At 37.4% G+C, this 27,760-nt stretch overlaps 3 protein-coding genes across 5 annotated transcripts in view; 1 reads left to right on the top strand and 2 right to left on the bottom strand.

Moving 5' to 3' along the window:
- Positions 1 to 27,760, top strand: part of Nlg1 (Neuroligin 1) — a 234,908-nt gene that overhangs the window by 91,921 nt on the left and 115,227 nt on the right. For both annotated transcript variants that reach the window (XM_068299734.1, XM_068299733.1), the window contains one exon: positions 208 to 253. In XM_068299734.1, the coding sequence (XP_068155835.1) occupies positions 238 to 253 (16 nt within the window). In that variant the 5' untranslated portion in view covers positions 208 to 237. The remainder of the gene's footprint in view (positions 1 to 207; positions 254 to 27,760) is intronic.
- Positions 1 to 27,760, bottom strand: part of Nlg3 (Neuroligin 3) — a 78,914-nt gene that overhangs the window by 4,799 nt on the left and 46,355 nt on the right. For both annotated transcript variants that reach the window (XM_068299737.1, XM_068299736.1), the window contains exons 4-9: positions 24,854 to 25,017; positions 6,275 to 6,541; positions 4,757 to 4,954; positions 4,282 to 4,674; positions 3,824 to 3,860; positions 1,267 to 1,479 (exon numbers count right to left, since the gene is read on the bottom strand). In XM_068299737.1, the coding sequence (XP_068155838.1) occupies positions 1,267 to 1,479; positions 3,824 to 3,860; positions 4,282 to 4,674; positions 4,757 to 4,954; positions 6,275 to 6,541; positions 24,854 to 25,017 (1,272 nt within the window). The remainder of the gene's footprint in view (positions 1 to 1,266; positions 1,480 to 3,823; positions 3,861 to 4,281; positions 4,675 to 4,756; positions 4,955 to 6,274; positions 6,542 to 24,853; positions 25,018 to 27,760) is intronic.
- Positions 15,266 to 16,246, bottom strand: LOC137584384 (uncharacterized abhydrolase domain-containing protein DDB_G0269086-like). Its single transcript, XM_068299758.1, has one exon. The coding sequence runs from the start codon at positions 16,207 to 16,209 to the stop codon at positions 15,415 to 15,417; it is 795 nt and encodes a 264-aa protein (XP_068155859.1). The 5' UTR covers positions 16,210 to 16,246; the 3' UTR covers positions 15,266 to 15,414.

Genomic DNA, 27,760 nt, shown 5'->3' with positions numbered 1-27,760 from the left:
TTAATAAGTATGAACAAGATACACTTTGTCTTAATTGTTGACTTTTTTTAAATATTTTTTAAATGAGAATTTTTTTGCTATATTTTTAAGTATTTGCTTTTAGCAAAATTCTAAAGAAAGAATATTCGCAAAATTTGGTTGCTTGATTTCTTTATACAATTCCATTTTTTCTATGATTCTAATGTATTGAATTTAAATCCTTTTCAGATCGATTTCTCTGTTTCTTTTTCGTTTGTCATGTGGAATTATTCTGGTAAGTCCAATATTAATATTTATTTTGATTGCATTTGTCATATCTATTATTCCGCTTTTATAATGGCAAAATCCATTTAAAATATCCGCACGACCGTTCACAATCTTCATAGTGGATAAGAGAAGAGAAATGAAGTTGGAGGCTGCTGCTGAGGCTTGTGCCACAGATGAAGCGTGAAACGTTTGATGCTTCATTGCAGGCAAAAATTTGAACGCACGTCTGCACATCGCAGCAACAATTTTTGCATAACTCTTATCGCTTTTGAAAAATGTCTGATGGGAGGGGGGAGGTTAAAAGAAATATTAAGTATACGAGATGTGGGCTTCGCACAAAAACGGAAATCAATTTGATTTTCCCACTCTCCTCTTTATGTGAAATGGAAACTGAAAAAACTTTGTATATTTGAAATAAATTACATAAACAAAAATGTTGCATGAATCTGGGCCTGGGAAATCGAATTGAAAGTCAATATGCTGCATTTGGTGTTGTGTGTTGCACTTTAACCTACCCACACACATACACAAAAATTTATAAATCAAATCCGAACAATTTATTGTGGAGCATTCTACACAATGTGGAAAAAGTAAATTTATATTTGTTTGCCAAATATCTCATTTATGAATGAATTGAAACCAAAACGAATGAGAAAATTTGCATATGTACCCCATACGCAAAGATTGAAATCAGGATTCACTTAAGTCGTTTTAATTGAAAAGCTTCTCAGAATGAGAATGAAGGAAGATATATGTACATAGAGACAGAAAGAAGGGGGAGAGAACACAGGGTAAGGTAAGATTTCCGCATGCCAGGGGGTAGCATTTAATTAAGAACGAAATATTTATTCGGCACAAACTTCCCGTTTACGCCACCAGCAACCAAACCCCTCCCATTCTCTACACGATTTTCTGGAATTACGACCCCTCCTTGCTTCACATCATCCATCCGTTCCTCTTGTACGATTCATGTGCTGGGCAGGCGTCGTCGGGGTCACCATAACGCCCACAAACACTCACCGGATATTAATTGGATGCTGCACCGGTCTCTCCCAATCCGTATACTCATTGACAATCGTTGCGAATATTTCGTTCAAATGAAATGTGTACGTGTTGCGAACGTAGGCCTTTAAAATTCTCGAACGTCGATCCGCCTCGATGCCATATTGCACGTCTCCCGAATTGAAGCTGAAAAAGGCTTCGGCACGTGTCACGCCGGCCATCAGGTCGTATCTGCGAAAAATGCGAAAAATACAAAATAAGCAAAAGATACCGAATCAGAATGAGGAATGAGCAGCTGTTGCTCGGTTGGCGTAGTCGGCGGTGGCGGTGGAGCACAAGGTGTGCCAAATAGTTGCCTGTTTGAGTTGAGATGTGCCCCATACCCGTTCGTCATTTTCATTGACCATCTCCCAAGCACGCACGAAAAAGGTTCTGAGAAATTATGCAGAGCTTCGCTGAGATAAAATAAAGCTGCCCAATGGACATACTTTCATGCCAAAAGGAGGAGTCGCAGCAGCTCCTATCTGCATGTTAAAAACTGTTTCGTATGTATTACGTATACGCAGTGTATCTCACAGCACTTGTCTTATTTATGCATGAATTTGCCAATTAATCTCAAGTTTGCAATTGTCTTAACCACATGCTTGACCCGCTTTTACGTCTTTAAGTCTCTGTTCTGGCATTACTCCTGTTCAAGTATCCTCAATTTATCCTGCTTCTTGCGCTTTGTAAACTGTCAATGCCCGAGAGGCTATTAGTCAGCTAGCCAACTTACATACACAGCTAACTGCAAAAAGGAATATAAATATTTCTTTGTGCACATTTAAAAGCAATTTGCTTTGGGGCAAGCCAAAACCCCTACACACACACACATACACACATCAACCGACCCTCTTTTGCTGCTGCTGCTGCTTCTTCTATCTATGTATATCTTTATATATATTCTAAAGGAATTCCATTAAACACATGCACAAAGAGCAAATAAAATTTACCAAAAATAAAATGCAAGACTTTTGCTTAACCCCTCCCCTTCCTATTCAAACTCTTACAACTATTTGTATCTACATGTACATATTTAGGTTTGTGTGTGTAAGCAAAAATTTTTAAGTGCATATGGTTGAAATGTTAAAGGGGGTAAGTGTGAGTAAGGAGGGAGAGAAGTAAAGTGCAATCCACAAATATATATGTATGTATGTAGTCTTTCACTCGAGGTTTACATATTTTGATCAAGTGTTGTGGTTAAACTTTAAGGGCAGTTAAACTTGTTTACCAAATGAAAAACACAAAATTTTCCAAATTATTGCGGCCTTTGGCAAAGTTTGCAAAGAGATAAATGTGGGTATAAACCAAGTACCCTTTGGAAAATACATAGGTATTTAGAAATTTGAATGGTCAAAATATCTAAGTTAACTTTTATGTGAAATGGATGTTGGAATGTAATGCCACAAAGACAGGTTTATAGAGAGAGGTAGTTGGTTTGGCTAAAGCTATATCTTATAATCTATTAATAGAAGAAAGTGTTAAAGTCAATTTTGGTTGTATAAAGTTGATTTCTGCGGTTTTTTTTTATCAGCCCGTCATTGAAACTTCTATGCTATAAATTTCTATAGTTAATTCTACCCAAAGTTTCTCAGTTATGTCGGAACTCTGTTTAGACAATTGTATAAGTTTAAGGCCGTTTTCACCAACCGAAGCTATACCAGCTATAGGCTGAAGTATTTTTTTTTAGGATGTACCAACAATATTTCTTAGTGTGAGCCATTACTGTGAATACTGTAACGATTCATCACTTCTGGCATGTCAGTTGCCATATATTCGTATGGAATTGTTTGGCGGTGATTCAAGCTAATTATAATTTGAGCCTCCAACCTTTTAAATCATCAAAGTAAATCCCACAAAATCAATTACTTAATCAAATCGCAGACTAATTAGCTGTTAATAATATATATATTAACTATGTAAAATGCCAACCAATGCTTATATATGTATATGAACATATAAAAAGGGCATAAGTCAATGGGCGCGCCCACTCAATTGCTGCTGGAAGCTTTGAAACAAAATGGAAGGTGAGCAAGAGAACAGCATTTGCGTGTCTAATATGCATAAATTAATTACACCAAAGTGTGTGTGTGTGTGTGTGAGTGTGTGTGGGTGTGAGTGTGTTAGTGTGGGTTTTGGCTTATCGCTGGTTAAGCTAACGCCATTTTGACTGCTTGTCGTAGCAACAAGAATCAAGATAAAATCTTTTGACAGTTCACAAAGCACGCAAAATTCTCAAAACAAAATAAAATAAAGGCAAAAAATAAAAACAGTTTTCAACTTTAAATTAATTACATTGCATAATGCAGTTACATGTGTGTGTGTGTGTGTGTGTGTGTGTGTGTGTGTGTGTGTGTGTGTGTGTGTGTGTGTGTGTGTGTGTGTGTGTGTGTGTGTGTGTGTGTGTGTGTGTGTGTGTGTGTGTGTGTGGAAGGAAAGTAGTGAATGTAAGTATGTTTGTAAAGGTAAAAATAATTAAGCATCACCACCGCCGCCGTTGCCTCAACTGTAGAGCTGAAAGAAAAAACACTCTTACCTTGACAACTTGTTAATGGCAGTTTTTCTCATTAATACTGAATTAATTAAAAAGCCGCCACATGTGGCCCATACATATCAATGTATTAGTGTGTATGTGTGTACGTGAGTGTGTTGATGATGGCGACATTAAACATGGCGGTTCACAAGTGCAAGCAGACATACGTTGTCGGCGTTTCCATCGTCATCATAGTCATCAGGGAAAGAGATAAAGAGAGAGAGAGTCGTCATGGACAGCAAGTGTAAAAGAAAATAAAACAAAAGTATATGGCATTATAATTCGTTTCATTTCATTTGCAAATAATTAAACTTAATTAACTAAAAAACGGCAAGTCGAATTGTTAATATCCTTGTCTATAATTGAATAGCCACATTACTTAATACACACTAACTGGCTCTTCAACAAGGGTATTCCAAATAAACAGAAAATGGCGCTTTAATGAGGCACGTCATACTCACCAATGTTCTCTAATTGTCCAGGTGTTCCCCAACCACCGGCTGCTGCGATACCCGCCTCACCGCCCAATCCATTGCCAGCAGCTGTTGAGGCTTGAGCCTGAGCTTGTGCTGCCGCAGAACCCGGAGCTGGTGGTACATAATCGCCACCATCAATGACGACTCCATCAATGCTGGGGCCAAATGCAAAGCCAAACTCTGGCGGTCTTATGGGAACACTCAACAATTGCTCCAACGGCTTCTCCCTCAGGCATTTCATGAGATGTGCATGCGGTAGATCTGAGGCACAGTTCACATGATGCGCCACAATGGCTGCATATTTGGCGGGATTACTAACCAGCGACCAAGGAGCCAAACCTGATCCGGACATAAGTATGGCGCGATTGAAAAGTAGTCCTGTTGTATTGGCGAGAACGAACACACATAAAGTAAGGCATTGTGACTAAAGATTGAGAGAGTCTGAGGGGAGAATGCTTACCTTCTGGCACTGCCATCGATGATATCAGAAAATGCACACACGCTGCTCCCGTTCCATGGCCAGCCAATGTTATGCTATTTGGATCACCGCCAAAGGCAGCAATGTTCTCTTTGAGCCAATGCAAAGCAGCTATAATGTCCATCAAACCATAGTTAGCTGGCAGCTTGGAATACCGATCTGTATTGGCATTGAGGAAACCTGGACAAAACAGAGAATTATCATCATTAGCATTTACTCTCGCCTGATTAGGTGCACTACGAACGCTAATGAAAATTTAATCGACTCTGGTATTCAATAGAATGACCGACTCCCCGACCCCTGAACCGACCATTGGGACCCGGCCTGCTTCACTATTTAAAATGTCAAACGCATGGACGCAACACTTGTGTAAATGTGCAAAGTCACGCGTGCAAATCATGATGTCAGCACTTCCGTTTCCGCAACGGCAATGGCAACAGCAACAGCAACGGCAATGGCAAAAGCAACACAGCACAGTTCGTGTGGGGCAAGTGGTAATGGTTTGATCGTTGGTTGGTTGGGTGGATGGATGGCGGCCGGTATGCGGCATTGAGGTCACTCTAATTTCGTGTGTATTTTAATTTTCATTTTTACCAAGCTTCGGAGGCCAAAAGCACAGTGGATTGAATCTATTCCTTAATTTGCAGAGAAATGTAAAAAATAAATGGGTACAGTGGCTACCCAACAAAAGTGTCAAGTTAACTTTGTATCTAATTATTTCTACAGCCAACGGAAAATGTCAAAGAAATATCTACATTTTATTCTTATTAATGTTGCTAACACAATTATTGATATCCAAATATAAGTAAGACAGAATACCCCACTTAGTGCTTTGTCCTTGAAGCACAGCTTGTCAGCTTGTAAGCCCTATGGATATAAAAGATATTTCGCGATCTTTCCCTGTAAATAATTTGTTATATAGGAGTAGATTCCACTGTTTTAAAGAATTCTAAAGGGATATCTGAACGTACATATCTATTAGTCCAAATACTTTTTTTATGCAACTCATATATGTACATACATGAAACTGAATAAAAATTATGGGTAGACTTAGGCAAGCCTAAGGTTTCTTTTATAATACTTTCTATAAAGAAAAAAATTGAAGTCTTTTTCCATGGACTTTGATCTACTGTGCCAATGTTAAATTTTTCCTTTTTTTTTTTGCAGTACACTGTAACTAAATTAGTTAGATTATGGAATAAACGTTCGCCTGGCTGCAGCTGTTTTTTTTTTTTTTGTTGTTGCTGCCAGCGGAAGTGCAGTTGCTGGTGGAGCTAGTGTTGCTGGTGTTGCTGCTGCTGTTGGTTTTGCAATTGCTGTTGCAGCGGCTTAAAAGCAGCTAGTGGCTGGCAACGCTTTTGTCGATTATTTGGTCGTTCGGTCGGCACGTTTTCCTCGTTTCAGTGAGTCGCTGCTGGTCGTCTGTCTACTCATTCAGGCAGTTCATGCACTCAGCATATCAATTAGCATTAGCATTTTGAGTATGGCCCAAGCACTTACCCAGCACTCCGAGGCGATAATTTATGGTTACCACCAATATTTGTCCATAGCTGGCCAGCACAGAGCCATCATAGGGATTGCCACTGTTCCATTCATATGATTCGCCATGAACGAACACAAGCACAGGATACTTGGCAGGACCGCCGCTGCCAGCTGACGACGATGATGATGATGACGACGAGGACGAGGACGTTGAGGAAGAGGACGAAGAAGATCCGGATGACGACGACGATGAGGAGGAGCTGCCCGTTGAATCGCGAGAACCCACTGCAAAATAGAGAAATGGAGGGGAAAAAATATATAAAATGGTTTGCTTGCTTGTTAATTGACAGCTGGTTCAATTGCAGGAAACAGAAGTAACTGCAAAAAGTAGATAAAAAATGCTAAATTGAAAGTGCTTCCGCCATTAAGATACGGCGCCCTGTCGATGTTGGCCAACTTAAAGTGATGCCATGTCCTTATACAATTTTGTTCTTAAAAACGCATCCTCTTTTTTTACAGAGCTTGTCAGTTATGGTGCAACACCATGAATGTGTGAATGGATCTCATCGAATTAGCGTGGCAGGCAGAGGGCGGCAGTCGGTAGGAAGAGAAGTGTAAATGTGACTTTGAAATGTGAACATGACGCTGAGCGATGCTGATGAATACTGGGATACTGTCTCCTCCGAGGTGGTTTTTAAATAGATATTGACATTGGTGTGTCACCCACATAAACACACACAGAGCACAGAGACTGTCTCTCACCCAGTTTATAAACCTTTTCATATACAACCATTCATTGTCTGTTTGTGGCCTGGTAGAGGTCCACATGGGCCACGTGTCTTTTGTTCACGCTATTTATAAAAGTCACTGACATAGTAACTTGCTTTCCTTTTTGCCACTTCTAACTCTTGGCCAAACCACCAAGCTCAACTCTTTTTTTCCGCTTTGATAAGCAAGTCCTTTTGTTCCATCACCACCGCCACCACTACCATCAAGAACAGGACTGAGAATATTTCCTATATATGTATGTACTCATCCACATACTCATATACTGATTCTCTTTCCTTCCATTTCATTGTTGTTGTCGTGGCTTTTGTTCGGTTTTGAAGCTTCATTCTGACGCTGACTTGCTTAGATACATGCACTCTGATATAGATACATGCATAAACGATATGTATCTTGCAAAAGACGTCTTTGAGATGCAATTTTAAAAGCAACTTCTTAAATTGAAAATTAAAGCTAGAAAGTGTTCCATTGTGAGAACATTTTGGTATAATTTGTTGTATAATGACAGACACTATCTCAACTCAATCGATTTTTCCCACATATTTTTTCAGGTCAACAAAAAAGTAGATAAAATACTTATAATCTATAGAAAATATCTTGAGCTACACGACGACACGTCTCCAATTCAGATTAGAAGGCACTAGACTAGAAATAAAATACCAAACTCATTCCCATCCTCCCTTGGCGTCTCTACGTATTGATGAGATTTAGTCTCTTTTATTGAGGACCAAAGAAAAAAGAGTTGTTTACGTATAATTTGCCTATTTTGAGACTTAGACACTCATTTGTCTTGCGTCTTGTGGCTAAAAGGAAAATCCCCAGACAAATCGGTCTACTGATTTAATACCTTGTTTACCTATTTGCCCAGGCCCAGACATTTTGCCGAAATTGATTAATGGTTTAGTTACGGTTTTTGACTCTCGACTTCGGCTTTGGCAGTATTGAAGTGTTTCCATAGTTCATGGCTAATGTGCTGACCTTGTAATGACCATAGATGCTCGATGAAATAGTTTATAAACGTTTGCAAATAAAAAGAGTACAAATCTTCATTTTCTACTGTTGTGTTGGCTCAATTAAATTAATGCAATAAATAAATTTATTTTCACCCCCGTCCGCAAAAGGAAAATGAGGCATAAAAATCACAGCAATTTGTGTGGGCATTAAAATAGTTTGGCGAGGGCAGTTTTGAAAGAGTCGGAGATGGGGAAACCAAGAAACATGCAAACAGCATTTAAAACTTGTCGCCGAGAAAAACTTTACTTCAAAAATGTTCATCCTTTTTTGAACCCAAAAAACTTTTTGATGTCATTTCAACATGGCCTCGCCGTATGACAAGTATGGCGACGTCTGCATGGCTGTATCTTCTACGGTTTTTTGGCTGCACCCGGGGGTGCTACTTACCAAAAAACTTTATGCTCCTGTCTCGACAGCAGAAGAAGAAGAAGTCAACTCACACACAGCAGGCACAAGTTTCTATAACAAGCCACGCCCACCTAACAAAAAACAGAGACGACATCAACAACAAGAACAACTCTGTCTTGAAATGCCTAAAAAACTTTTACGTAGCATAGTTATTTGGGCGCGCATAATTTCAACCTTCCTTCCCCACAACAAAACACACACACACACACCCCACACACGCCATACAAATGTAAAATACATACATAATAATACTTGTGTATATGTTTTATTGTTCAAAATGGCAAGAAAACTAAATGCGACTTTTGGGGGTTTTTAGTTTTTGCCGCTGTCTTGTTAATAAGTTGAACATGTTTTAATTTACATGCCACACGATGTGCTTTTAGTTCCTCCCTACCCTCCCGTCAAATCATTTTGTGTTTGGTTGGTGTTGAACCAGATTTGTCATTATGTTTGCCACTTTACGCATAAAGTTTTTGGATACCAACTGTCCGCACCGCCCTTTTCCCTTTTGGGAATTGTGTTTTTATGTAATTTTGAGTGGCATAAATTTAATCATATTCACAAAAGTATTTTTGGCATGTGGTAAGAATTCAAGAATTTATCCGTTGTGTACTCATTTTGATTGACACACTGTTCAAATGAACACAACTGAAGACAAACACAAAATGTGTTGAAGAGATTGGCAAACTGAATATTTCATTGTTTGTTGAATGCGTTAAGAAATATTTTCAGCAGTTTTCTAAAAAAATGGAAATGAATTTTCATTAGTTTTTACAATTCATTTTTTTTTTTTTTTTTGCTTGCAATGGAAATAGAAAATGTAGTCATAACTTGGCCAGAGACAAAACCAAAAACTAGGTGAAATCAATATCCTACTTCAACTCATTGTCTCACCAACTTTTAGCCTTCCAAGCCTCTTCTACATTGTTGTCGTTGTCGTCGTCGTTTGTTTTTCTGGCCCAGACTGGGCTCTCATTTCCCTCCCTCCCTTTGCCCCACATACATACAATGCTGCCTCTGCTTGTATCCGATTCAAGATGCTTGTTCCAGGCCACAGTTGGTTGCGGCAATTTAGCTCTCTCTTCCTTACTCTCCGCCCCCCATGCCTAGTTCATTTCGTTTTATGGGAATCTGGTAGAAAATTTCATTTCGTTGCGCTTCAAGTTTACTGTCGCCTTTTGTGTTAGAATAGTAGTAAATTTCTGCAACCACAGTGAGTGGTCATGAAATGAAACGGAAATAAAAAGAAATGCACAAAAAAAAATCAGAAAAAACTTTAATAGGCCAATGAAGAACGAAGAATTGAAAAAGTGAATATTTAGAGGAGTCATAAAGGAGAGGTATACCTTAGTTTTGGGTCGCTTGTAAGTAAATGAAAAAAATTGAACGATTTATATTTTAGTAAGGGGAAAATATGTTTACTTGTCATCTAAAATACGTATATTGGAAATTTCGAAAACTGTTCAACATTCTTTTCATAGAAATATAAGAACTTATCATTGAACTCAGAAAATATTAAATAAAATAAAGTCAAACTTATCAAACGAGTCAGTGAATCAACTGACCAAGGGAATCACTTACCGAATGAGTCACCAAATAAATGAAATTGTTCACTTATTAAAAACTGAATCGGAGAGCCTTTCTTTACCATAATGAGTCACTTAGCCCTAGACTGGGATATATGTCCGCCCAGTTAAGTTAAAGTTTATTCCAAATATTTTATCTTTAGCCATTATTTACTGTACCTGTTCTTTTTGGTTGTCATTTTCTGCCACAGGTTGACTTTAAAATTTTGTGTGCAACATATAAAAGTTCTCAGGCTTCCTTCTTTCTCTTCTCTTTTCTTTTTCGCCAAAAATTGGCGATTTATTTTTATCGATTTAATAAATTGCAGGTCGACCCTCCATCTTTTCCCCTCTACCTACCAATCCATTTTTATGTCTTCAATTTAAGGTTCATTGCGCTGCTCTCTAGTTTTTTTTTTTGTGTTTAGTTGCAGTGAAGAATGTTTTATTTTTGGGTTTGGTGTTTGTTTTTGCTTCCTCTACTGACACAGTTTTGGTCACGGTAGAATTTTTATTATGCTCGTCCTTTTTTGTTTTCGAAGAGAATTTGTGTTGCTTTTAGGTGGCGGGCCCGATCAGTGGCCCGAAGTGCATTTACAGCTTTGTAGTTTATTACTTTTGCCTAAGTTTTTCTTTTTAATTTTTTTTTCGTCTTTTATTTTGGTTTGCTTGACTGGCTTTTGCCTGTTTTAGATTTTTATTTGCTGTTTGTTTGTGTGTGTGTGTGTGTGTGCGTGTGTGGGAAAAAGTTGAAACCGGGAAACCGAATGGATTTGTTGTGTATGAGTAGTTGTAGTTGGGCACTTTTTTAAGTGCTCACTCAATTGAATGAATTTCTGTTGATTGGGTTATGGAGCTTAGACGATTCTGGGAGATTAAGATAAACATGTTGCTGGAACTTCTATTCGAGTGTGTGGGGAATCTAAAGTTATTTTCTTACATTTATTTTTTATCGAACAAATAAATCTTTGTAAAATTGTGTAATTCTCCCTCCCAACAAGTTGTTAATGGATTTTTGTGATTAAAACTAAAGTGAAAATTTCCTAGAGTTTGATGGCAATTCTTGGTAAATTAATTTCACCAAAAAATCAATCAACGAAAGCAAACATATTTTCACTCATAAATTCTAGAAGCCATTCGAGAGTTCAAGTTTGTTTTGACAAACTTTTGCTTGAGTCAAACATTATTTTTTTTCGGTAAAACTTTTGACCGTTTTGCCTTGAAAGTTTTTTTTTATCCATTTTATGCCAAATTTAAATATCAAGAAATGAAGAAGATGAAAACATCACAAGGGCAAGATAGAGAGAGAGAGAGTGGAAAGGGGGTTTGCAAGAGGAAAAGATAAATTTAGACATGTTTCATCTCTAAATGAGGCACCTAATCTCGAATAATCTATGTACTTTGATAATGTTAATAAACTCAACACACAAATTTTTGCCACATTTAATATATGGCACGTACTTATAAAATATATTTCACAAAAACCGCAGGAAAGTTAGAAAAACAACAACAACAACAACATCATCAGCAGCTGAGCTGTGGGAACAACAACAAAAAAGATTGTCAAAAATGGCTGCCATGAGAGCGAGATGAAATTATGATTTCGTCATGCAAAATGTGGCTAAACACTCATAAATAAATACATATACACATATAAACAAGCAAGCATAAAAGTTCATAAAAGAAAGATGAAAAAACAGAATGGGACACAAAGAGAGTGGAAAAGAGAAAGAAAGCTAGAAAGTATGAGAAAGTGGAGCTGAGTATGAAGTTATCACGTGACTTCTTACGCACATTGCACGCCATAAATTACAAAGTACTTTGTACGCCAAACTCAATTTACATTCATATTCAGAAAAACACTCACACACACTTACATAGACCGCCCACACACAAATGCCTTTTGCTTCCTCACTGATAAGGCCAAAGAAATGTAAAGAAAAATGCAAGAAAAACTCCAGCGAGAGACAAAAAAAAATGTTGCATTAAATTAGGCGCACAAGCAAACATGGCAAACGAAAGAGCAGCAGCAGCAATGTTTACGATGCGTCTCACTCTTTTGCGCTCTCGTCCCGCACAACATTTAAATGCCAATAAATCATTAAAAAACATTAAGAAATGGCAAATGTTGCCAACTTGCTGCCACTTTCTCTTGCCGCTTGGTTGTTTTCTTTCAAAATTTTTTCGGTTATTTTCTGGTTTTTTTTTTTTCTGTATTTTTTATAACCCCACAAAATACGAATTTTTATTGCCTTTGGCCCTTTAGCGTCGTCTGGCACTTCATAAAAATGTAAAATATTATGATGCCTCTGGCAACATTTCTCAACGCATGTTTTTTTTTTTTGCCATCCTTGACGAGCCGCGTAGAGCAGAGTCAGAGAGAGAGAAAGATTTCTGTGCTATTGGCAACAAATATCATACACATATATGGTTCCACCAAAAAAAAATAAATATATACATATACATAGGTATATTCGTGTTATTTTACGCTGACATTGTTTTCTAAACGATCCATGGAAAGGTAATTGCTTCTTTGAAATGTTCTAACTGGGAATACATGTTACAAATTGTTTCACAGAATGTGAGAAAAGTCATGTTTAAATGTGTATGAAACGGAAGTCGTCTGATATTGCGATAAAATGTAATGACAATGCCGCGAAAATGTTACCCATCGAAAAACAAAATTTTTTACATAAGTATCTGTAATATATTCTCTCGCTTTTGCTTTGCTGGTAATTCTCAAGCTAGTTAAACACCGGCTGCAATATATATTCCTTGTATAATCAGGCTTAAACCACTTTTTGGTCGCACTAGCTAGCTAGTCTCTGCGTATACGTAATATTTTACCAGTGAAACGTAGCTTGGTTCATGGCATTGGACTCTAGAAGAGAATGCCACTTAATCTTAATACATTTTACCGCTTAAGCCATGCATCAGCTTAACTCTGACTTAACTTAACCACCAAGAGCTTCCAGTTAGTTTTGCATACACACACACACACACACAGAGACAGACATAAGCGCATAAGTGTGAGCGCATTTTAACCAAACCAATATGCGGCAGACACCTGATTCTACAGACCGACAGAAGCAGCAGCGGCAGAAAAAAAAGAGAATACTATATAAAGCAAAATGCTCTCTCCACTGGGCTGAAGAGGAACAAGTGCAGCTGGAAAATGGCTGAAGCAAGTGTCTGGGACCCCCAGCAATAGTAGCAGCAGGCTGGCAGGACAGAGCCCTTGAATGTTGTTGCAAATTGAAATATGCAATTTGTCGTAAGAGATTTTCTGTGGCTGCTGTTCTGCTGCTGCTTCGGTCTCAGGAGCACCTAGTTCCTCCTCCTGCTCCAGCTCCTGGGTTTCACTTGGTCCTTTTTTTCAATTTCAATGTATTATCGGTTAACAACATTATGTCAGCGTTCAGGCGTAAAACTGCTTAAGAAAATTGCAACGAAAGAAAATTGGTTGACTGCCATTTGAAAGGCATTCCCTCCTTACCTCCCTCTGCTTCTTTGGTGCGTTAAATCGAAGCAAGTGCTTTAGCACCTTGGTAGTTTAATAGTTTCTCTCTTTTTATTTTTTGCTGTGCCCTTTTGCTTCTTCGGCTTCGGCTGCCTTATTCGTTCTCTTTCTGCAATTTATGTGGCACATAATTGCGTTCCAGTTACATTTTGTGCACATTTCTTTCTGCATTCGTTACTTTTTCTTTCATCCACCATAAATGCAGCTGGAACAGCCATACAATGTTCCCAAAGCTGCTTGCTTATGATGTGGTCAGAGTCGGGGAACTTAAGTCATTTCTTGATGGGGATCTTTAAGCATCGCTTAGGATGAAAGCATTTGTGTTTAGACAAGGCTTAACTGAAACTGTCACTTGCAAAGGACTTAGTTTTTCTCATATTTAATCATTGTTAAACTCGATCTAAAGTATTTTTTTTTAACTCCCTCAAGCTGAATTGAAAACAGCACCTACCAAGCGTTAATCAACTTATGAATATATTTAACCGTTTTAGATTTACTCAAAGGAGTCTATTTTTATTTATATTTAACCCTGCTGAACTACCTCACTGCATTTTTTGCATAATGTGCTCGTGTCCCCATAACATTGTTTTTTTTTTTTTTTTTTGTTGTCGTATTTTCTTTTTCTGCATTTTAACGACAACGCATTTGCTTCATGGCGGATATGCTTTTCGTCTCTTGCAACATAATTGATGGCTTGCACATGGCGAAACTCATCAATAACTAACATGACGTATGCGTAATATATAAAGAAATAAGCAAAAGTCATATAAGCGTGGCCCCATCAATCTGCCAACACTAAAGAAATTGTCAAAAATTAATGGCCATATTCTTCTCAGACTTTCCAAAAAATAGAGTATGTACTCAATATATGTTTCTAATATGTTGCCATTTGTTTTTGTTGTACGTTTCTTGTGAAGAAATTTATGTGTATCTATGGCCAACAACTATTTGAAAGTGTTTTTTCCTGCTACTTTGATTGATAAATTTACTTTTACTTTCTGTTGAGATTTCTAATATTTTTTTTTTTTTTTGGTTTGTGCTCTTGTTTGTTATGGCTTTGTTAGTAAATTATGGCCACTTCCGTTTTTGCTGTCTAATAAACTGAGCCGTCATATATGTACGAATATGTTGTCCCCAGTGTGTGTGTGTGAGTGTGTGTAACTGTTATGGCTTACTTATGAGATTTCTGGGCCCACCCCTTGCACATGTCTGTCGTTATGTCTGTTTGTCGGTGTGTTTGGTTGCCTGCTGCCTGCCAACTTCACTTCGAATACAAATTGACGTAAGTCGTGTGTAATTTATAATGAAATATATACGCTCGTTGGCAGTTAGGCAGTCAAGCATGTATATATATATATATATATCCGTGTGTGTGTACGGATGTGTGAATCTGTGTGTCTTAGGTAATAAATGACAATGCTTTTTTGTAATGCCAGCTAGCTGACCGATCCATTGCTTGGCCATGTGTCTTGTAGCAAAATGATTGCTATACAATTTCTAACTTTTTTTTGCTGGTTCTTAGTTCAATTCCTCGATTACAGGAAAACAATTGACGGTTTTGAAATGGCAAAACATTCGCTTGATTAAAATTATTCCTAAAAGTCATGTTATGTTTGGACATTGTCAAGTTATAGACCCAATTCTTGGAAACAAAAATCTTGCTGAGAAAAATAAAGCAGATTTTTCATTTTTTTACGTTTGGTTTCTTTTATGTATTTATTGTTAAAAACTGATTTGCCATTTCTTAGTCTTATTGAAGAAGTTTTTAAGCTTCTTTAACTGAATGGAAATCAATAGCTTTGAAGATTCCTTCGACCCCAAAAAAGGAAAGGTCGTTAGGCCAATTTACTAGAAAAATATAACAATTAATCCCTAAGTTTCTTATGTTGATGAATCCATTTGTCGCGTTGGTCGGCTCTGCGGCGTTCTCGTACAGCGCGTTGTTTGGCTTCTTGGGCGGCACAAGCTGCTCGTTCGGCAGCCTTTTTGGTATTTTTAAAATCTGATTTTGCACTTTCCAGTTGCTTAAGAAGCAACTCCACACGCTTCTTGGCGGCCTCGACAAGCTGCTGTTTTTCGCCAAGCTCTTGCATCGCTCCACTGGCGGCAAGTTCAGAATTCTGTACATTATCCTTGGCATTCTTTACGGCATCTGTAAGGGCTTTCAGTTGCAAGCCCGACTGAGTCGAAGCTGCAGAGGCTGCAGCGCAAGTTGCTTGAGTAGTTTGCAATGCAGTTCCTTCCTCGTGGACAACCAATTCCCCCTCATGCACCTCCGTTTCCAGCTGTTCAACTATTTGCTGTTTCCCTGCCAAAGCAGCTTCAGCTGCTTTTGCTGCAGCAAAAGCCTTTTCGGCGAGTTGCTGCTTCACCTGACGAGCAGCTGCCTCGGCGGCTGCAACCTGCGAGTCCGAGGCGGCTTTTGCCTCCTGAGCCGCTTTAAGAGCTATGCTGGATGCCTTTTGCTTGCTACCTCCGGAAATTTTAATATTGCAACTGCCTCCGCCACCATTACCGGACTGACAGCCACCTCTTGATTCACCATCATTATCACCGTCGAGTAGCAGCCCAGAGTGATCCTCCGAAAGAGCATCCATCTTATAAGCAAACATTATAGCAATGAAAAGTAGCACAAAAAATATATTTTTTCCCAACATCATGAAAATGAAATAAACAATTTGAACTGAAATTGTTAACCTTTCTCACCTCTGTTGCTGAGAGAAAAGAAAATCGATAATTAGTTCGGCAATAGTGGAAAGCATTTTAAAGGAATGAGAAGTTACTGTCTCTGCTAATTTCTATTTCACATAATCTGACCTACTTTCGTTGCCTATTATTCCATGCCATAAATATTCCAAACCTACTTTAACATATAAGCTTTAATCTGGTCATTAAAAATGAACTTATATTTGTATGTAACTAAAATTTAGTTGCAAGTTAGTTGAAACATAAATCTAAAGCCCATTTTGTTTGATTTCGGTTTTCCACACAATTATCTTGCTGCAATTTTGTTAAAATTAAGCCCGAGATTAGTTGATTGCTGCGTGTCGGGAAAAACAAAACTATTTTGAAACTATTCCTGAAATGTTAGTAATCCCAATCCCATCCTAAGGTCGGTTACGATTTAAAAGCACAGGAAAAAGAAGGAGTGGGAGGGAATGTTGTGACTGTATTACTATTGCTCACTTTGTATTATTTCAATGAAATATTTTTGGTTTCCTATGTAAACATGCCGCAACAAAAAATCAGTGCCAGCCAGACTGGGCGTATACTTAATGCACACCAAGCATGCAAAATGGCAGTCAGTAACGCCCTGTAATTAGACTGTGACATGCTAAATAAACACACACACACACAAGGAGAGACTAAAAGACATCAGCCAAAAACTGAAAGAAAAGGAAAAGAGCAAATGGCTTGAATACATGCAACTTGTACGTTGCGATTGCAACTTGCAACTTTATTTCCCAACCGCCGCCCCCACACGGAAAGGAAAGGAGTATTTTTATTCTTTGCCCAATTTTTATTTCAATTTGCACACATTTCACCTAATTGCCCCTATTATTTGACTTTCCTATGCCACTAAAGAGGAAACAAGACTGCAAAATAAAAATTCAATTTTTACTTACAGGAGACACAGAATATGTGGGGACAATTATGAACTTTTGACTTATCAATTTCTTGGAAAAACGACCCACAATGAATGAAAGGACACATTTAATGCGCAATTTAAATTCAATGCTTGTCATTCATCCATTGAGGCTGTGCACGTGTGTGTGTGGGTGTGTGTGTTTGTATGTGTGTGTGGGTGTGCTACTTGTTTGTAGCCATATACATATTTAAGGGTCAAGTGGTGGCCATTGAAAAGGTAAAACTTTTCGACCATTTTTGTTGAGATGTGACAAATTTTTGATGCATATTTTATGCTTATGATTTTTCAGGGTTTCATGTTTTAAGGCAGTCCAAATGCTTGTTACGTGGGCTGATCAACAAGAACATGTATACATATATTACAACATACATCACTAGCAGGTGAAATGGTCTGGTCGACAGGGTCTCGGGTCTGGGAGGGTCTTGGTGCGGCTTTATTCTCCCAAAAAAAATATAACAGACACTTTAAAAGCGCAATTTTGCTGTGTAAATATTGAATATTTAAATTTGCATAAAAACAAACAAAATATGACAAAACAAAAAAGCAGCCTACCCATTTTCTTGCTTCTCGACTATGGACTACACTAAAAATTATGAAAAAAACGTTTACTTTGCTTTGAAAATGTAACAAAACAAAAAAATGAAATTTCTTTTTTTTGGTATGACTTTAACAAAAACAATGCATACTGATTAAGTTTCAAGGGTGGAACATTGAGTTTAGTTAAAAGTTAACCAAAAACTTTTAAAATGCTTTGTTCAGGTGAGTGTATAAAAATATGAATAATGCCAAAAAACAGCTAACAGCATTGTTTTCATCAAAAAGGAAGAGAGAAGGAGGAAGAAGAGAATAACACGGATATTCACACACAAAAAACAATCCCCCAACACACAGAGGCGGACTCAAAGTGCTCGTCATGTTGGACCATCAGCGAGTTTACTCCTCATACATATTGTAGATTTATTGATAGCACTCGTTCTACAGCCAAGCAAATATACAAACACGCATACATCCACAGAATCCGAATTCGCGCTCAGACACTCACACATACACACAATCAACATAAACGCTTTCAGTTAAAGTCAATATGTATTCTAGCGCTTCGTTTATAACGCAAAAGTTGACAAAAGTTTCCGCTTTTCCTTTCACTTCTCTTCACTCCAAGCCCCCGACCATACATATGTGGTGGAATCACCACCCAAACCGGCAGTGAAAGAGTATTTATGGCTTTCCATCATCAGCACTTGTAGGTAGTTATTGTTGTAAAGCCTAGGAAATTGCAATCGCAAGCAGCAAATACAATCAGCAACACAAATGCCAGCAGTAACAACAACAACAACAAACCCATCAGCAATATAACAAGGCTCTCATGTCTAGTGTCTCGATATGAAATGGAAAAAGGGCTAGACAGAGAAAAAAATACACAAACCTAAAAAAAACTAGAGCAATTTCATGCACAAGGTATACACTACTCTGTGTGTGTATTCGATGAGTGTGACTTGTTGCCCATTGTTGTTACGGTTATGGTTGATTTGTGGACTTTGGCCGAAGAGTTATGCCTCAAAGTTTGGCTAGCCTACAAAGCCAGAGAGTGATACTCAGGCCGGTCAACTAGCGGGAGATTGAGCGATTGCCATCAATTATGAAATGAATTGGCTAAATTGACGTTTGTCTGAAGGCGGTACTTGTTGAGTTAAGCTGGAAGCCTACGAAGAGAGGAGCTTAAACACAAATGCATTTTATCCAACTGATGATGATCATAATTTAAAAACCAATTTCTAGACTTGGCAGTTCATTTGTTGGCTTGGTGGCTTGGTTCGTTTTGGCATATAATTAAAAATGCCAAGTGCCACGCCCACATTTGAGAACAATTTATTAATTAAGTTTGCACAGCAGCATTTCATTTCATTTAGTTTGCATTTAAATTGCCTTTTTAATTAGCTTAGATTAAAAACTTTTGTCGGTTGCGTTAGCTCGTCCATTGCCCATCTCTCTTGATTTATACCCTGTGATTACAAAGAGCAAAAAAGGAGTTTGACCACCATTCAAGGCATAACTTGAATCTATAACCATAAAGAGAAATAAGATCAATTAAAGTGCCCATTTTGCGTGTTTGAAGAGGGAAAGAACCAGGGATTTCAGTCCCATTCAGTTTACAGGATATTTTCAAGTCAAACTTAAAATTTCGCATGCTCAATTTTTCTATTTATGAAATGCGTCGGTAGCAGCGGCTGCTCTCGAGTTTTTGGGTTTTTTGGTGTATTTAAAAATTTATTAGCCACTGGCCCGTTGAAAATTTACGACATAATTAGCATTTCAATCTCTCTTTCTCTCTGTGTTTTTGTTAGCTGTGTTTGTATTTACTAATTCTAGTGTTGATGAAGATTAAAATTTTATAACTAATTTGCTTCGTTTTTTTCCCCCCAGGCATAACCACAATTCAATACAAAGAACATTTGCTAAGAGTTTTCTTAAGTTTCCTAGTAAACAAACAACTTTTCTATTGAAGTAATGAAAGTATATTATTCATTTCCCATTTGTTTTGTTGAGGCAAATATAGTTTGATACTAAATTTTGGTTAGTTGCAGCAATTTAGCAAAATTGAAAACTTTGACTTCCTGAATTTCGTGTGACGTGACTGGGCTTGGATTATTTTTAGGGTATTTTTTTTATGTTATGTGCCACGTAAGTTGCCATTTCCGCATCTTACCGCATATCACTTGGCATCGATTTTGGTCTCGAGGTGCTTGCGTGTTGAAAGCTGCACGCACTAAACTACACACACACATACACTAACTCACACACAAACAGACATGCTAACCATATTAATAATAAATTTCATTGTTATTCGGCCTATGTGAGTTATGGCTTATGCCAGATGAAACAGAAGGAACACAAAACGCACTGATTGCGACTTTTTCGAGAGTCAAATTATTCAAAATGCTTTCATTAATCACAAAACTAAATCTTAACCGCCAATGAGAAAGAGAGGCTATTCGGAAGAGAATATAAGGTATGAAAACGTAAGCTAATTTTGCGAAATTTGCTTTCAGCTGGTGCCTTATATTCAAAATCCCAAAGGGGAGAATATTTTGTTATCGATTTGGGTTTTGAAATACTCAAAAGATTGAATTAAGTTCAATTATTCTCACGTTTAAGTCATGGTAATAAATATGGTTTATTTATTCACATTTCATTCATTCAAGGTCAATCTCCTTTAAACGCAATCCGGGAATATACCTACATATTTTCCTCTGCTTCCTGCTAGCCAGTCTTTCTACCCATTCCATCAATCTCATAAACTACATGTACACGTACACGACCAGCAAACAGAGATTGCCTATGCTGGAGCCCAATATTGTTGAAACACATATGGTTGGCATATATCAATTTGGTTTTTTTTCTGCCTTTCTGCTTTCGTTTGTTCGTTTTTCGGTTTTTATGGATTTCGAGAATGCCCGGGCATACAGTGCGTATGATAAATATTTGTTTTGTTTTTATTCTCACGCAGAAAACAACTTTTTATACAAATGTGGGGAAAAAGGCATGGTGGGACTTGACTTGATTGGCTTATTGATTTATGTATGCATATTTTCTTGGATTGAGCATGAAGTAGGAAAGTTAGCGGTGAGAGAGAGAGAGAGAGCGAGGGGTAGGAAATCTTCCACTTGTGCATATTTCATTATGGTTTTTATATGGAAATGCTGGCAATTGGTTTGCGGCACGAAGGTCACGTCGAGTCAATCTCAATGAGCAATGCCCACAAATTCCACATAATAAGCGATTACATGACGCTTCCAAGAAGTTAATCACATGGAAATGCTTAAGATTAGAAATTATGACATTAATTTTTCAAAATGATGGCGACTCATTTCTCATTGCTGCTACTGATTTCGGACCACAAGTGGCAGCAGCAACAAACACAACTCAACGACAACACAAAAGTCGGTAAGCACGAAATATGGCAAACAGTAATATAAACTTGAGAGCAAGAAGAGAATGATATTGTGAGGAGAAAAACGAATGGGATAGAGATAGAGAAAGAAAGCTTGAAAGAATAGTGTGTCCTTGTTTAGTATACATAGACATTGCCCAGTTATACTCCCCCAAAGGACTTTTGCCTTGTGAAAGCGGCAAATCATGCTTAATGTGGCATTTGTAGGTTTATATTTTTTATTCTCTTGGCGAGAACAAGCTCAAGATTTAAAAGTAATGCCAACGGACAGAGTAGCAGCAACAGCTCTGAAAACAACAACAACAACAACAACAATAGCATAAAAAGGCAGCAAATAAAATAAAATGAAAGAGAAGACGCACAAGCAAAAGAAAAAAAGGCAAATAAAAACCACAGAGGCGAGAAAGGACTTCACTAAGCAGCCAAAGGAACCCCAAAAAGAGAAATGAACAAGAGAATGGACGAACGGACGGACAGGAAGAGGCAAAAAGCATAAAAAGCAAAGAAAAAGATGATATAAATTTTATTGTCATGTCCAAGTAGATTAAACTAGCTGCATGTCCACAAGTCCGCTGGACCGAACACACACACACACACATACACACCGATGCTCAGCCCAGGAAAGTATGCTACATAAAAGGCACAAAAAGATTTATGTTCTTATCTGCGTCTGCTTTTGGGTGTATATCGGCGTGGATATGTTTTTGTGTGTGTGTGTGTGTGTACAATAAAGATATATATACATATGTATATTCAAAATTTCTATAGCTTACTTTTACTCGTGCGTTTGCATATAACAAAATGGTGTTTCATTAGAGCATCAAATTGAATTTGCCCTGAAAAGTTTCTTCCCAATTTTGGCTTAATTTTCTCTTCTTCAAACTCCTTGAATCTCTTTCTTACATATATTGTATTTGTTGTTTCTCTGCTTATCGGGCAATTCATTTTGACATGACCAACAAATAAATAATGATTTATTGTTTTCTATCGTTTCAATTTTTTTTCGCCCAGTGTCTAACAAAAGGTAGGACCTGGCCACAAAAAAAAAAAAAAAAGAAAGAAAGAAAAAGGCTCATTAAGTGCTTGGGCGTTAAACTGTCAAAAATTTGCATATTTCTTTGGTTGGTTTTTGGTTTTCTTTCTTTTTTGCTGTTCTTGCTGTTCATTTAGAAGATTTATTATAAGGCCAAAAGAGGCTTATCAGATCTTATTGACGTTGTCAGATGTTTCCAGCTTTGCGTTTGTCCTTGAGTTTTTGTAATTTTTCTTCAGACATGCCAAACAAACACACACATACATGGGATATTTGCTTTTGGCTTTCAATTAGTCAAACCATTGTCTCTTGTTGAACAACTGCTTATTCAATTATCAAAACCAGACATTTCATTTTCCATTTGAATTACCCACCAATTTTTATTTTATCTTGTCCTTGAACTCATAAGTAACAAACCCATTTCTTAAGTTCAATTTAAGTCCTTTTGGCGATTTCTCTTCCTCTCCTTAGCAGTAGCAGACATTTAACAATTTATCATAATTCCATGGTACGGCAAAACACTTGCAACTCAGCAACGCCCTCTTTTTGAGGACACGCCTACCTTGGCAAACAAGCATCTGCCAAAACAAAGGACAAATTGCATGAAGGAAAATTGTAAATTTGTATATACTTGAATGAATTTCATTTGGACATTTTCTTATTTCATGCGCGACAAATATTTGTTTCATTACGTTTTTCGCTTTCTTTGTATTTTCTCTATATAATTGGATACTTTTGATCCAAAGATAATGGACAAGGCATATTGAAGCAAAAAATTATAGTAATATAAATTGAATTAAATTAAATTGAATATACCTTAAATTGATTTTTTTAGAGAAATAATCAAATCTAAGCTAAATGGGATGTGGTTAAAGACCTCAATTTGCATTAAGCCAACAATTGAATAAAGTAAACGTAATTACCTTAGATAAACAGCATCGATTTTCTGGTGATTAGAAATTCAAGTAAAGTTTTGCCTAAAGAAACCAAACAAAGAGAGAAACCGCAGCTGAATCCATCAATTGACCAATCTAAAAGCAAGCTGTCCATGTCTAATGTTTTTTTTTTTTTTTTGTTAAAGTTCTATCAGCTGTTGATTTGTATGGTAAAAAGTTTGCTTGATAAACAATTAAATTTTAGTTCAGTCATTCAACTATCTATCTATCTACCCATCCATCCACCCATCCATCCATTCGAGCATTCATTTATCCATCTATCCCCTCCATTCATTCGCTAAAGCTAGCAAGAAAATGCCTTGGCACATCTTTTGCCAGACTGACAGGTATCGCCGGAGATGGCGGACTTTTGCCGCTGATAGCTTCCATTAAGTCCGGAACTTGGTTTTTCTCTCTTTTTGCGTTTTAATTAAAACGCAATTTACAGCCATGTCGAACGTCAGAGATGTCCGGACATTGCCCGCTGCCGCTGCCGCCGTCGCTGCACTTTGTTGACTGGCCATCCTACCCAAGGATACTGACTGACAGTGGGGCGGCCTGCATTTGAAGAGCTGAAGCATTTTCTTGCCAGACATAATCAAATTTCCAAGATGTTTGCAAATTGATTTCACTTATTCTTGATTGCCCCAGCTCTATGCCATGACCTCAAAGTAAATGAAAAGATGCCAGTTCAAGTATTACTTAAACAATTCAAGATAATGATTATGTGCCAATTTAAAGGTCAGACATAATACATATTTTTGGTTTGCTATTTCTATACGTATACCAATTTTAATTGGTGAGTAATTTAGCATTTAGTTTGATTCGACAACTTTTATCTCTTACATTTCTTATACTGAATGCGAGTGTCAGATATTGATAAGCGCTTGTGATTTGTTTTAAATAATTGTATAGATTTTTCACTTGATTTTCTAGTATTCTTTTTGACTCGAGGGTAAAAGCCGTGTCGGCCGTCACGCAGGCAAATATCACTCCCACCAACTGATAAAGCGTCCATACATTTATCCATAAATTTGGCCACTTTGCATTTGGTTTTCTCTTCGTCCTACATCCACTTTATATTCTCCTTTTGGCCAACAGCTTAGCAAATATTTTTGGCAGTTGAAAAATGTCGAAACATTTGTCCATTTTGCATGGATAAAAAGCGAAAACCTAAGCGAAAAATGCGGAGAGAAAAAAAGAAAAGGAAAAAAATTTAAAACTTCACCCAAGCTGACCCTTTTTTTTTGTGCTAGTCGCAGTCGTTGGCCTTTGGGATTAGGCGCGTTGTAGGACGAAGAAAAATTGAAACGAGTTACTCACACCATTTTCTTCGAGCTTGCCAATTTATTCAAATGCCTGGCAAAGTGCTAAATAAACAAGACTCAAAGAGACTCGGACTCTTTTGGGCCTTGTCATTTTTCTTGGTGTTGGCAAAAAAAAAAAAAGGAAACGTCTAAGCATATGAAGAGAGAACTAAGAGATATCCTAGGATTTTTGAAGGTTCTTTTATTATTGACCTTAAGTTAGATTTAAAATTTTTGGAAAATATATGTATAAGGTAAAGATTTAAATAAATTAAGATGGGTTTAAAATATACTTTCAGCCTGTGGGTACAGGGTATTGAGAGAGATATAGAAAAATAGTGAGCAAGACCAAAAAAAATAAATGCCAGACATATTTCTCGTTATTCTCTTTCTGTCTCTCTGTCTTCCTCCTTTTCTCTTAGACTTACCTTGTATGGGCACATAAATATTTAGATAAAGACAATCCTCTGATTGATTTTGCAGATATGGTAAGAGTCTCTTCAGATACTCCAGCCTGCCCTTGGGCATCCGTTCCAAAGCTGCCGTCTCATTGTAGATGTCCGGCAAACGTTGAGGGCAAACTGGACTGAATCTGCAAAAAAAAAAAAAAAAAAAAGAAAAGTGAAACCGAACCAAATTGTCAAACTTTTTCTCGCCAAAAACCAAAAGAAAAACGAAAATCGGGTATAAAAAGGTTTCGACGAAGCAGCAAAAAAAAAAAAAATGAAAACCACAAACTGTAAGAAAACTTTGTTAAATAGGCTTATTTTTATGCTCGGCCTCGAATGTCGTTATAAACAGATTAATTTGCCTGAAATTGTGTAATCTTTTAGCCGTTCAAGTCGAAGTCAAAGTCAACTTTCTGATTGTCTTTGGCTGGTTTGGTTTGTGTGTGTATGGCCCATCATAATAACTTTTTGATTTGAAGTTTGGGCACAAAAAAAAAGTTGCAGGTCTAATTTATTTGGCCATCCTCCTTCCTCCGATCCGCTTGCTTTCCCTTTTCCAATTTTTTTGTTTGTGTCTTTTGGCGTGCCTGGTAAATTGGTTTTCGATTTTCCTTTCTCAGTGGACTGGGATTTGGGTATATTTGGCCTTGTGCTCATTTGCCATACCATGTTTGAGTCGTTCTCTGTGTTCGTGTATGGGTTAGGTATTATTTGTTTTTAATCTGACTGTGTGCCTCTTGTCTGTGTGACAGACATCAATCCTAAGTGGCAAAAAAAAAAAAACCCGAAAAGATGTCAAAGAAGCACGGCAAAGGCCAGGATAGAAAGTGTTTGCCATACGATTGTGGCATCTGAATTGCTTTAGCCAATAATTGTTGGATTTGTATTTGTTGGTTTATTGGATTCTCACCAACACCACCGTGGAGCAACCGGGGCAACTGTTAAACCCCTTTCTTTACCCCAGTCCAACACACATCAAGTTTTCAATTTAAGCCAATTCAAAATGGTTGCGCTATAAATTGGTATCAGCTTAGGCCAGCTTATGTTCACCTACAAAACATTGAGTCAATTTTCTGAAGATTTTCTAACAGAATATCGAACAATTTTTTAACAGAAAAAGGGTAAACGTGAATAATGTAAAAGCCAACTCAGGTGGCAAAAGGTTCTAAATAATGTTTTCTGTATTGATTTTGGTTATGAAAGAAACAGTTTAAAGGAGACATCAGTTCCATGATATGGATAGATTGTAGAGAAATAGAAATATCCTATGTCATACTTAGTTTTTATGTTTTCATTAATTTAAGCTAAGGAAGATGGAGAAATTAAAACTACCTTCTATTGTTGTCCCAGAGAAACAAAAGGTTTTTTTTTTCATTTAGGTGAATAAAAGGTATTTCTAAGAACTTAAGTCCCCATCTGTTGTAAGGATCGGAAGCATGAAATTAACTCCAACGCTTTTGATTAACTTTTGCTGCTTTTCCTTAAACTTTAAACTCGTTTTTTTATTTCACACGATTAATGCTCGTTGAGGTGATTGTTGTTGCATGAGACCAAGGTTAAGTCTCATATTCTTTTGGCCTGGTCAACTCATTAACTGGCTCTGGCCATCAATTTGTCATAAAGCGAAAATCAATAGGGTCATTAAAAAATGTTTTTCTTTATTTTTGTTTTCGCCTTCTGTCCATATCTCTGGGCAGAGGGGATTAACATTAATGATATTGCGAAATGAGAATTTATTTTATTTAATTTCCTTAACTTTATTTCCCTGTGCCCTTTCACTTGTTTGGATTTTCTTTGTTGTTGCTTTCATTATTTTTTGGTTTATTTAATTTCTTTTTATGGTATTTGAAACGCCTCGGTTCGGATATGGTGCGGCCGCTACCCGCTGCCCATTGCCCACAGTGAAGTTCAATTTTAATGGACGCTTGTGGTGGCCCATTCTGATTGCCATAATAATCATTAATTTTATGGCAAAACAATAAGGCAGGTAATAAAAGTTTCATTTTCGAAGCTCCAAAAGCTGCAAGCTAGTAGCTTCATTTACGCTTCTTCTCTTTTTGTTATTGTTTCGGCTTAATGGGGCTATTGTAGAGACAGGGGCAGAGAAAAAGAGAGAGAAGAGGGAGGACAGAGAAGCGAAATGGTGACAACGTCCAGCTTGTTGAAACGAAAACAAAAAAAAAAAAAAATATTAAAAATAATGAAAGTGAAACATTTTTATGGCAACTCGCTAAATTGTTGCTGTTGTTTTCGTTTCGTTGCTCTCTGCTGCTGCTGGTGGTACTGCCAAAGATAGTCCGACAGGTGATACCCAGAGTCCTTTGTCCTTTATCCAAGTGCCAACCAGCTTCCTGCTGGTGGAGCCCCTCTAGCGCTGTATGGTGGGGGTGGCTCGTAAAAGCCACATTTTGCATTTTTAATGTGCGACCCCCTTGGCAAATGGAAATGTATCCACCATTTTACAAGTGGCAAGCGATCTTGTTTATGTCTCTCTTGCTAGCCAACTGGAGAGTTGACGCCAAAGTTGCTCAGATAAGCTACCTGGTAGTTCAATGCAGGCAAAAAGAGAAACTTGACACTAAATTGGTGGTGTTTGGGTGGGGTCATGGCAAAGTTCTGGACAGCGTTTAACATTCGCTCATGGTGGGGGGAGGAAAACTTGTTAATTGCTTCAAGATTCTTATCCGTTAGTTTATGGTAATGCTGAGTTTAATTAACTTAACGATATTAGTAGCCCATTCGTTTAAAGATATGTGGAAAATGCCACAGTGCAAAGAAATTTTGCGGTTTTATTGTCAAGGAAATAAATTTTTAACACTTTGTCTGAGGGTTGGCCCTTTCCGTTTCGATATAATTTTGCGACCACAAGGAAAAAAATGAGAAAAA

Source organism: Drosophila tropicalis, unplaced genomic scaffold (genome assembly GCF_018151085.1).
Source record: "Drosophila tropicalis isolate 14030-0801.00 unplaced genomic scaffold, ASM1815108v1 contig_878, whole genome shotgun sequence".
Lineage (NCBI taxonomy): Eukaryota > Metazoa > Arthropoda > Insecta > Diptera > Drosophilidae > Drosophila > Drosophila tropicalis.
This window is presented reverse-complemented; position numbering and strand designations above follow the sequence as displayed.